Raw genomic sequence first — 12,168 nt, forward strand, 5'->3', positions numbered from 1 at the left:
GAGTGCAGTGCTGGGAAAGAATGCAAAGTGATTGTTATGCTAATGTTATGTTATGCTAATGTTAAACGACTTCTTTCCTTTAATTTAAAAGGGTCCTTCTCATTGCCTTGAGATAAAACTGTGGGTGAAAAATCAGTGGATAATTAGGTTATACCTGTATCATTCTTCAGGCAAACTGTTACCAGCCCCAATAAGCACAGTAGCACCTAGTCATCAAATATGTGTGATGGAGCACACGACAGATGAACTCACAGCCCAGTCCTATCCAGATTTCCAGCACTGATGCAGCCATGCCAACTGGGCATGCGCTGTATCCTGCAGTTGGGGGAAGGGTTCATGGAGGTCTCCTCAAAGTAAGAGAACATTTGTTCCCTTACCTCAGGCTTCATCAGCACTGGAAATTTGATGAGGATTGGGCTGTCAGTGTAGCAGTTTGGTGGTGAATGACAAAGTAGCAGGAAAGAGATTCTTGTAACAGATTTTTAGACTTGACCCACACATCTGTTGCTTCACACATTGAGATGAAGTGTCTGAGCAGCAATGGTATGTTCCTGCCCCCACTGGCTTTTCAATAATATTTCGTACTACTTTGTGATATATTTGTGTTCTGCACCTGCTTTGGAGGCCTTTTTTTTACTCTTGAAAATACCAAGGAATTCTGTATCTGAACTTGGATCATTTGGCTTCAGACTCTGCTAGGGATACAAGTAGTACGAGTGCTCCCTGTGGGTTAGAGGAAGTTGGGTATTCTCGGGTCTGTTGATCTTTCTGGTGGAGTACAATGCAGCCCTGCATGTTTGGTCCTTTCCCCCTTCAGCTTTGGGATTGGGACATGTGGATGCGAATGCCGGAGCAGCGCAAAGGCCGAGAATGTATCATCCCTGATGTATCGCGTTCATACCATTTTGGCATTGTGGGTCTCAACATGAATGGCTACTTCCATGTGAGTACCTGTGTTTAACTTCTACAAAGGTGAAGCAGGCGCTGACCTAGGAGCCTTTCTGTCTTCTGCTCCTGGATCCATTAGCTGTGGCCTCTGTTGCCTTCCCCATTTCAGTTTTTCACAGAGGTTCTAGCACACACTATTGAAACTTTAACTGGATGCAGAGCGTGGTCCAGCATTTCAGCTCCTTGTTCAGCAGAAGAACTATGGCTTACCTACCACAATTTTTCAGAGAAGTGGTTCATGGTCCTCATCGACCATTTATTATAACAAGAGAAGAATTCATGCGCCATGAGAACTAAATGAAACCTTCTCGCACAGAGTTACTGCTCTATGAATACCAGATTCTGAGGACTTGATCCCATGGCCCCCTCACAATCATATGCACATGTACATCTTCAAGCACAGCTTGTGATATAATCTGAGTGGTCACTTTTCGAAATAGAGAGCAAAGCTGGATGGGCTTTGGGTTTGTCCAACCAGGCAACTCGTGCTTTGATTGCTGAACAAAAACTGTTGGTGTTCAATAGAGTTTTTCTGGTCTACATGATGGCAGCCATATGGAGGCTCATGCAGTAAGTCATTCAGGTGATGTTGCTCATTGGGGGGGGGACTGGGCTCTTCTCTACTGCTGTTGTAATTTTCGTGTGTGCATGGGCCCTCCCAACCCCGTGCCTTAGGGGTACATGGGATCATAGGTTTAATATTGGCAGAGGTAAGTGAGTCCTAAATATGTTCTTCTTTCTATTTCCCACCCCCAGGAAGCTTATTTCAAAAAGCACAAGTTCAACACTGTCCCCAACGTGCAACTTAAAAACGTGGAGAGGTGAGTGTTTGCAGACTTCGTAGAATCAGCATTTCATTCCAAGAGCCAGACTTGTTCTAATCCAGGGATATAACCTTCTTGTTGATGCACCTCTCCAGTGTAGCAACGATGAATTGTCCACGTATGCTGACCACAGCCCCCTAAATGTGACCATAATATATTAGTGTTTCCATGATTTTCAGAACCTTCCCTCCCCAAAAAAGGGTTATGGGCAAAAAAGGCAGCATAGAAATAGAAGGGGCACGTTCCTCTTTCTGCACATGCCTGATCTCATCTGATCTCAGAAGCTAAGCAGGTTCAAGCCTGGTTAGTACTTGGATGGGAGACCGCCTAGGAATACCGGGTGCTGTAGGCTTATACCATAGTCTTTCAAGACTGAAGGTTGCCAACCATTCCTCTTTCTGACTTGCAAGTTGAATTCTCTGGACTATTGCATCTTCTGTATCCCTTTTGCATTTGGAGGGGGGTGGTGTAGAGGTGAAAGGAAGGTCCTGTTTATGTGCATTTTGTGAGGCTGGTCAATAGGAAGGAAGAGACAGTGGAGGAGAAGGGACCAATGACCTGATTAGGCACTCTTACAGTGGAGCTAAAAGGCCGGTGTCTTAACCATATTTATTAAATACATTTTATTAGTGGAGTTGGATTCTGGACCTTGAGTGGACTGCCTTTTAGCAGAGCCCTGTTGCACCCAGAAGATGTAAAATGGCAGTCTTTCTCCTTTATCTGACATACCTTTTCTTTTTTTACACCATGCAGTTTAAAAAAAGATGCATATGAGATGGAAATTCATCGACTGCTCAGGTAACCTGTACTAGGAAGCTGAGCTCCTGGTGGGTAGGCTATGCAGTATTTCATCCCTTGTGTGGGGGAAGGGCAGAGCAAACTGTTGAAATGAAAAAAAAATTATTTTCACCTGATGTCCTTGAACATCAGCCCCTTTCCCCTAGGCATTCTGTTATGGCTCATGTCTCATTTTTAATTTTTGTAAAATGAGATTTTTGCCGCACTTTAATAAATTGAAATGCACATGAAGCCATTTGGGATTTCTTGAATTGCAAATTTCCTTTTAATGTGTGTGTGCCTGTGAGAGTTTGACTTTCCTCTTGCTCATGTCCTTTCTTTTTCTTTTTTTTTTCTTCTTCAGTGAGGCAGAAGTTTTGGATCACAGCAAGAACCCCTGTGAAGATTCCTTTGTGCCAGACACTGAAGGAAAGATCTATGTGATGTACATTAAAATGGAGCAGGAAGCAGACTTCACCACCTGGACTCAACTTGCCAAGGTAACTTCCCAACTTTCCTCTTACCCAGCCTTGTTGATGTATCATTGGTGGTTTTTCATCCTGAATGGTACTTGAATCCAAGCAAATGCTGCCTTTTTAGATTCAGGAGATTCTATTTCATGGTTGATTCAGTCAAGTTGTTGTTGTTAGAAAACAACAACTTGTTGTTTTTCCACCTTTCCCATGCCGCAGCAAATACCCAAGGAGGCTTACAGAGCTCATAATAAATGTACAATGCATCATAACAATAAGAGAGGGGAAAAACACATCATAACAAGCCATTAAACATTAATTTTAACAGTTAAACACTAAAACATTAAAAAGAAAGCATTAAAACAGAGCAAAAACCCAATACATATTGTCGAACCATTGGGGGAAGTAGTCAAACCACAGTTGGGAAGTAGACAGCCACCTACCTGTGAAACACCAGACGAAACAGGTATGTTTTGAGCCCTTGCCAAAAAGCCACTAGGTAAGGAGTAGTTCCTAATTCCCCAGAATTGTTACCTGCAGAGTGTCTTTCCACTGTCCTTAGTGCCTCCATGTCTGGGATCTGGATGTTCGTGGGAACCACAAAGGATTGTGGCGGCTCTTCCGGAAGAAGAACCACTTCTTGGTAGTAGGAGTCCCCGCCTCACCATATTCGTAAGTGGGCATTTGGTGTCCCTATGGGGCAAAACTCCCCCCATGTAAATCTTGTTTCTTTCCAACCAATTCTCTGCCAGACTGCTTAGTTTGAGGCTCTCCAACTCTCTCAGTCTGACCTGAACAATAATGTCCCCAAGGTGCTAACTGACCCCTGGCCTAAGGTCTTGTCATAGCCACTCTCTGCTGCCCCCTGGTGCCCATTTCATTCCTCATTAAAAGAACAACGGTTGCAGAGAACTTGGCAAGATGCCATTGTTATGTGTCGTGCTATGCAATGGAACACCATATGAAGAATTTGAATAGTCATAATTCAAAGTGTTCCACTGGAAAGCAATCCCCCTGCTGGAAGGAGTCTGTGGGCATGGAGGCTTAGAATTGTGGAGGTAGTTAAGCTAGAAAGGAGATGAGTAGTGGCACCTAAATCTAAGAGTATGGCAAACAACTGCTGAGATGAGGTAATGGTGAGGGAAACGGCTGACCTGGCAGTGCATAGGTGGGCAGATATGCTTTGTGTAGCTTGAAGCTCTTTCAACAAAACAGACCTGTTCCCCAGGCAGTCACCGTAAATTGTGTCTTCATCCATAAACCCCGGGGGGGGGGTGGGTTTCAAATATCTGAAGCCTCTGGTTATTGACACCTATCCCTTACTTCTCTCTAGATCTAAGAAGCCTGCTTCAGTTATTCCAATCTACATGGAACCCCAAGCCAAGGATGAGGTCGCAGGAGCCATGGGGGCAGGTGCAGAGCAGACGTGAGGCAGGACTTTGGAGCTTTGTCCATATCATCTTTGCAGTCTGCTGGCAAGGAGGGAACAGGCAACCATGGAGCTCTGTGGATCTGTGTGCTCTTTTCTCCAAAGGACTCGGGAACTGGGGCAAGACAAGACAAATGGGCTGCAGGCTCCCCCTTCTCGGAGGCTGCTGCTGAGTGCAGCTCAGTTGCATGGGGGAAAGTCGTAGCAGGCCCCTTTTAGTATTTTTCTAAGCCACTGCAACAATGTGATTGCCTCATTTTTAACATGGATGCTTACTAACTGTAACCACCCTTTCCCCCCAGGTTGGGGATTGGGCCAGAAGGAGCTGTTTGAAAGGGATTGGTTCCCTTTTTAGGAGCTCCTCCCACACTGCTGCTTTGGAATATGTATTTTTTATTTATTAACTCTGTACATTTGATGGTCAGCATCCTTTTCTAGACTGATGTCCTGCTTGTATTTCTAGTGGTTTACAAGATGGGGATGACTGAGAATCTACCCCCTTGAAAGCACGTGGGTGGTATCATTTGTCAAACAGAGATCACCCTACCATAGCCCAGTGGCTATAGAGCAGACAGTTCACCTGCACACAGGTTTGGCATTGGAGATGGAGGCTTGGTCACCACCTGCAGCTTCAGGATGCAAACCACAAAGGAACTGCATGTCTCGGCGCTGTGGACTGTCAGACTCTGAATTCCTTTGTTGTCCTGTGTGTGTGTGTTGGGGGGGGGGGCAGAGAACAGGTCATGCAAGAAGGTATACTTTGAAGTTCTGGCCTCTGTCTACCCAGTGGATTCTGCTGACTCAACTTAAGTCAACTCCTCTTGGCTCAAACCCTTATCAAGAGTCAGACTAGCTACAGCATGCAGAGGCTGAAGATGTGGGGGCCTGATGTTGCTATGTGTCACTGCAGCAAATATTGTATTATGTCTGGAACAAGAACCAAGTGGCAGTGGGTTCCAAAAGTGCCTTGAGCGAGCAAGTGCTGGCCTAGAATGCCTTGGTGTCCTAAATGTAAAAGTGAAGGGATCTAACAAGACTTCTAATAGGCTGGAACATAACCAAGGGGCGTATTTGTCCCTTCATTGGCCTAATGTGCAGAGGAGCTGGAGCAGCGGCAGTCCACCTGCCTATGGGCTGCTGTCCGGATTAGTAATGGCATGTGCCTGTGAGAGAAGGTTCTCCCTGTAGAGCTAATAGGACTTGGGTCTCTTCTTGTTTCTTAGTCAGTCTTGTGGTGGTGGTGGGTTTTTTGTTTTGTTATTTGAGGTACAGGTTGCTGAAGCATGTTGTTCAGAGAGAAGATTTGGGGGTACTCATCAGCCAACAGGGAGGTAGTGCGGATTCTTCAGAAAGAAGCAGTGGATGGGTGGTTTTTCTGGACTCCAGATTGACTGAGTGGAAGAGATGGAAAGGGGCATCAATTCAGGGTATAGAGGTAAAAGTCCTTCCTTTTCTGCTTCCTGTGCCTTATGGGGTGAGGAGAGTTCTAGGATCAAGAATGCAAGTTTCAGTAGAATGATTAGCTGTTTACTGAAAGGGGAGGAAAATTGCCCAGTAAGGGGCAGATTCTAGTTTAGATCTGACCTTCCCTTGGGTTGGTAGTGGGGCTTCTCTGCTTCTCTTTTCCCCATCCTCCCCCCAAACCTCAAACTAACTGGATATATTGAAGAGTTAATGCTCTCTTTGAGGGAACATGAGACGACAAAGTGGGATGGGAGCGGGAGGTTAGGCGGTAGGGCTGGGCAGCACAGCATTCCTGAATGATAGCAATGTTGACCTGTCTGTAAAGCTGCTGTTCATTCTTGGCTTTCTCTGTACCTATGCTGGGAATCCCTCTTGAATCAGGAAACTTGCTTCACATCATTGGGACTGCACACCTCCTAAACTCTCTGGCTTCCTGTTTGCCAAACTAGAGCTCCAGGGTTTCTGTGACTAATGAAGAGATGGCAGAGTTTTGGATGTGCCTTCAGTGGCATTATTTATTACACACCTGTACATGAGTTGATATTTACAGAGATGAGCTCAGACCTGTGTCTGTTCAATGGTGTATCTTAAAGGAAGAAATGGGGTGTCTTGTGAATGCTTCTGCCCACAAGAAAAGGGGATTAACATCCCATCTCCAAATATGAATTGCTGTTGGAAGTCAGGTGGCTCACAGTCCATAAAAAAACAAGCTGATAATTCAGGAAAATGCAAATGGTATGCAATTCTTATTTTGGCCTTGCTTACCAGCTTTGTAGTGAATATGCTGTGTAAGGGTTGTTTCCAGATGCAGTCAAGCAGGAGCTAGAGTGAGAGTATAGCAAGAGCACACCTGAGACTGAAAACATTTGTCTCTTAAAACCAGATCACAGGCCCCTTCCTCCTTCCAAACAGAGTTGCGGGGGTGGGGGGGTGGAATAGTTGCTTTTCATATTTAGAAAGTCAACCTGCAAAACATTCGGTCACTTTACATGGTCAATTTATGCTGAGAAAATGATCAAAGAGCAGACATAGAAGTACTGTCTGAAAGGAAATAGTGTGTTCTGTCTGCTCTTGTGTTATCTGTCATGCTTGACCAATGCAAAACATCTTTGGTTATGACATCAAAGATACTATGGAAACAGCAGCTTATTTTTGCCAGGGATGTCTGTATGAAGGCAAACTTTGACTTGATTTGGTTGGACTTTTGTTTTTTGCTTCGTGGGGAGGCAAGTACCCACAATGTTGGAGATTGTTTGGTGTAATGCTTCCCAGTCAAGAAAATCCATTTTGCCATGCAGATTTCAGAGAACGTACAAGCCTACAACTGCCTGCCTTCTTTCTTCGACTTGATATGTCAAAGGGTAGATGTAGCAGATGTTCAGGGACTAAGTTTTTCTAGGGAAAAAACCTACTTTCCTTTGCCAAACACCAAAATACAAAAGCCATTTTTGGGAACAGAACAGAATCCTACAGGAATTTTTGAATACGGCTAATTCAGTTTTTCTCACTTTCTATTTTTAGAAACCTTATAAGTTTTCTCTTATCAGAAGTATGGCTTCCATAAGGTTCACAACATATATGCAACTTGTGATGCTTCTAAATAAAAAAAATTAGACTTTGGAAAAATTAAATCAGGACATACGTAGACCCACTCAATTTAAAGAAATGGCAGTTTTGACTTTAATGGCGGGTATATTGCACTCTTAGCTACACTTCAGAAATAGACCATTGGACCTGCTGCACATAATTGGGACTGGATTTCAATGGCACAGGCATAAATTTATCTGGATTACCCTGAATAGCTGCAGTCCCAGTCATGCTTCTCAGCCCCATTGACTTCAATGGGGCTTCTGTGTAAACATGCATAGGAACAAATGTGAACTGATCAAAATGAAATAGCTGTTCCCTCACACCCATGATTTCCTGTGTGTGTGTAAGAAACAAAAATTAAACCCTATTATGTATTTTTCGCAAATCTAGGAATCACACTCCCCTGCTCTGTTTCTCAGCAAAGTAAGCAGAATGACATTCTAAGTGTGGAATATTTAATTCATTAACCCCTTATTTAAGCTGAAATCCTTCTGGCTGAAATGGTAACCCATGAAGAATTTAGTCCTTGACTAGCTGCTGACTTCAGATATTGTTTAAACCTGTGGCAAAGCAGTGCTAAAAGCAAACTGGAGGTACTTTTGAACCTAAAGGAATAAGAAGATAATTTAGTTCCTGCTAAGGTCTGTCTTGGAGCATTTTCCAGGCACATGGATTCCTAGAACACTATAACATCTTTGGATAATATTATCCAGCTGGTTACTGTGTATGCTTTCCCTGTTACCAAACTATCCATTGCAATGCCTGACTTCTGAATGTAAAGCTGCCCTACCCTATGGTCTCGCCATGGATTTTCATACATCTGTAAGGCTCTGCAGTGCCAGGAGATTCAAATTGTTGTAACCTTCCTCTTGAAAGCTCCTGTCTGGAACTGACTTATTGTTTCTTCTGCCTTTTTGGTTTTCATTTCCTGTTTTATCTGCCTCTCTGTAATTTTTTTTTTCTCCCCCTTCCTAGAATTCTTCTTCTAACTTATGCAAAGAATGGTGCAGTTAAATGGAGGTTGGATGTTTTTGGCTCTTCAGCAGAAGACTCTCCTTGCATGCAGCTAGTAAGAGGGCAGGGGGCTGCTTGTAGGAGTGCTAGCTGCTGTGGGAATCCAAGTATGGGTTTGTCTTGGCTGTGTTTTTCCAAAAATAAACGTGGTGGAACTGGCTACATTTCATGTCTCCATTCAGAGTAATTTTTGCCCTTCTTCTTTTAATGGCTTTGGAATAGAGTGCACTCATCAACCACTTCTTGCCAGTAAATCTAGCCCAGTGAAATATATAGGTTGTGCTTTTTTATCGGCTGAGGTTAAAAAAAAAAATCAATGAATACCAAATCAGTGTGAAAATAACTTTAAAGACCCACTTTCAGGTTTCTTGCTCCTCCATTGTTGCCCCAGAATGCATTAGTACAGATGCTATAGCACTAGATAGGGGAATAATGGAATCTTATGGAATGAAATTATAAATTTATTCCATTAGATTCCATTATTCACCCCATCTAGTGACTGAATGTGGTATAGTGTCTATGCTGATGCATTCTGGGGCGACAATGAAGGAGCAAGAAATCTGGAAGTGGGTCTTTACTAGTTTCTCAGGGCTAAATATAACTTTAATCAGTGTAGTTTTAACAAGGTGAAGGTAGGAAATTGGATTTTGGCAGTTTTTTCCTTGTTGCAAAGCATATAAAAGTGGACACGGTATCAGTGGTGAGTCAGATCAGTAGATGCCAAATCAGGATAACGAGGCATGGCCTGTATATTAATTCACCTACCTGTTTTAGTTGTGTGTGTCCATGAACAGTATTTCTCAAAGTTTGCTTCTAAGAACCCTGAGTCATTCAGGGACTCCATAGACCCACCGTAAGTGGTCACCACCTGCCCCCTGTCTGGTTTGTGCCAGCACTTGGGCTCCTCAAGACTCCATGCATGAGCCAGTGGGGCTCCCCAAAACTCCCTTTAGGAGTGCAAAGGGCTTCGGAGACTGAAAAGTTGAGAACTGCTGGTCTAAAAGACCCTACTCATTTGCAGGCACTTTCCTGCCTGATCTATTGTCAGTTATTCTTACGACTATGACCAGCTGCAGGGCTGTTCATGAGTTGTCAGTAAACTTATTTTGAAGGGTGAGAGCAATTCTTATCAAACTGCACTCACCCACTTGCAGTTAGAATGGCAACTTAAACTGGAGTCTGGCTATACACATTAATATAGTTAGTAGTATGCTGCCTTTTAATGCTGATTGGGACCATGGCAAGGGCAAAGGGTTAAAGCCCCTCTTCTTCCATAGCATCATCCTGCTGGGCTGCTGCAAAACCTCCACTTGGCAGTCCTGACCACAGACTTACTACAACAGGTAGATTGACAAGTTGGAAAAAGTCTGGGCATGGTGGTTTTCACAGAGGCAGCAAGAAAAGATTGTGAAGCCTTTGCAACTGTGATCATGGTTAATGATTAACACCAGTCCTCTCTGCATGGTTTGCTCAGCTTGCAGAAGGTTTTCATATGAAACGGTACATACTTTTGTTAATGAGCTTACTCATACAGCATGAAAATGACCTTCAGTTATTTGCTTTCTGGTAACAAAAGTTCCTAGCCTGTGACGGGCAGAAACGCAGGAAGTACAGCTATATCGATGATGAAGTGCACTTGTTGATGAAATGCACTTGTTGGATTTGTGTCTCATTTTTGTGTCAACTTGTGTCTCATTGGATTTGCGTCAACTCATTTTCCCTTAACACATAAGAACAGCCCCACTGGATCAGGCCATAGGCCCATCTAGTCCAGCTTCCTATATCTTACAGCGGCCCACCAAATGCCTCAGGGAGCACACCAGATAACAAGAGACCTGCATCCTGGTGCCCTCCCTTGCATCTGGCATTCTGACATAGCCCATTTCTAAAATCAGGAGGTTACACATACACATCATGGCTTGTAACCCATAATGGATTTTTCCTCCAAAAACTTGTCCAATCCCCTTTTAAAGCCATTCAGGTCAGATGCCGTCACCATATCCTGCAGCAAGGAGTTCCACAGACCGACCACATGCTGAGTAAAGAAATATTTTCTTTTGTCTGTCCCAACACTCAATTATAGTGGATGTTCCCTGGTTCTGGTATTATGTGAGAGTGTAAAGAGCATCTCTCTATCCTTCCCATGCATAATTTTGTATGTCTCAATCATGTCCCCCCTCAGGTGTCTCTTTTCTGGGCTGAACAGGCCCAAACGCTGTAGCCTTTCCTCATAAGGAAGGTACACCAGCCCAGTAATCATCTTAGTCATTCTCTTTTGCACCTTTTCCATTTCCACTATGTCTTTTTTGAGATGTGGCAACCAGAACTGGACACAATACTCCAGGTGTGGCCTTACCATAGATTTGTACAACGGTGTTATAATATTAGCTGTTTTGTTCTCAATACCTTTGTCGAAAGGTGCAAAAACCAAGATGTTACAGGAGATCCCAGATGTTGCACGGTAATCCCAGGTTCCAAAGCAAACTCAATAGACAGTGGTGATCAAATCCAGGCCTTTATTGTAATCATTAGGAAGGGTATTGAGAACAAAACAGCTAATATTATAATGCCATTGTACAAATCTATGGTAAAGCCACACCTGGAGTATTGTGTCCAGTTCTGGTCGCCACATCTCAAAAAAGACATAGTGGAAATGGAAAAGGTGCAAAAGACAGCGACTAAGATGATTACGGGGTTGGGGCACTTTCCTTATGAGGAAAGGCTATGGCATTTGGGCCTCTTCAGCCTAGAAAAGAGACGCATGAGGGGGGACATGATTGAGACATACAAAATTATGCAAGGGATGGACAGAGTGGATAGGGAGATGCTCTTTACACTCTCACATAATACCAGAACCAGGGGACATCCACTAAAATTGCTTGTTGGGCGGGTTAGGACAGACAAAAGAAAATATTTCTTTACTCAGCGTGTGGTCGGTCTGTGGAACTCCTTGCCACAGGATGTGGTGCTGGCGTCTAGCCTAGACGCCTTTAAAAGAGGATTGGACAAGTTTCTGGAGGAAAAATCCATTACGGGGTACAAGCCGTGATGTGTATGCGCAACCTCCTGATTTTAGAATTGGGTTATGTCAGAATGCCAGATGCAAGGGAGGGCACCAGGATGAGGTCTCTTGTTATCTGGTGTGCTCCCTGGGGCATTTGGTGGGCCGCTGTGAGATACAGGAAGCTGGACTAGATGGGCCTATGGCCTGATCCAGTGGGGCTGTTTTTATGTTCTAATCCATCAGCAAAAGATTGTAAATCCATCCACGTCTCCAAAGCAGACTACTTGCACCAGAAGTGGGGAGAAGAGAAGCGTGTAATGCCTCCTTCAGCAGACTTATTACAATCTGGGGTTCCCTCCTTGAAACACATTTGGAGACAATTCATTGGTGAGTTCAAAACATCCGTTCTATAATTGGCCATCTTATACATCCATCATATACAATATACCCCCAGCAGTTAGCCAGTAGCACAGCACACACAAGTTACCTCACCTCATAACCATCGCATGATCCACTGTGGCCTTTGTGTGCAGCCCATGAAATGCAACGTACTTGCCATTGACGTCACGGTGTGTGTGTTCATCTAAAAACTGCTGCGAAATGATTTTCTCTGGGAATCTGACCTTTGCAATGTGTTAATCCGGA

At 43.9% G+C, this 12,168-nt stretch overlaps 1 protein-coding gene across 1 annotated transcript in view; it reads left to right on the top strand.

The window, feature by feature from the left end:
• The window catches only part of POMGNT1 (protein O-linked mannose N-acetylglucosaminyltransferase 1 (beta 1,2-)), a 30,493-nt gene extending 21,810 nt beyond the window's left edge, over positions 1–8,683 (top strand). Inside the window, exons 17-22 of the mRNA XM_066623938.1 lie at positions 818–943; positions 1,705–1,769; positions 2,526–2,570; positions 2,914–3,049; positions 3,585–3,694; positions 4,356–8,683. Of these exons, the coding sequence (XP_066480035.1) occupies positions 818–943; positions 1,705–1,769; positions 2,526–2,570; positions 2,914–3,049; positions 3,585–3,694; positions 4,356–4,452 (579 nt within the window). The 3' untranslated portion in view covers positions 4,453–8,683. The remainder of the gene's footprint in view (positions 1–817; positions 944–1,704; positions 1,770–2,525; positions 2,571–2,913; positions 3,050–3,584; positions 3,695–4,355) is intronic.
• The last annotated feature ends 3,485 nt before the right edge of the window (positions 8,684–12,168 follow it).

This window comes from Tiliqua scincoides, chromosome 4 (genome assembly GCF_035046505.1).
Source record: "Tiliqua scincoides isolate rTilSci1 chromosome 4, rTilSci1.hap2, whole genome shotgun sequence".
Taxonomy (NCBI): domain Eukaryota; kingdom Metazoa; phylum Chordata; class Lepidosauria; order Squamata; family Scincidae; genus Tiliqua; species Tiliqua scincoides.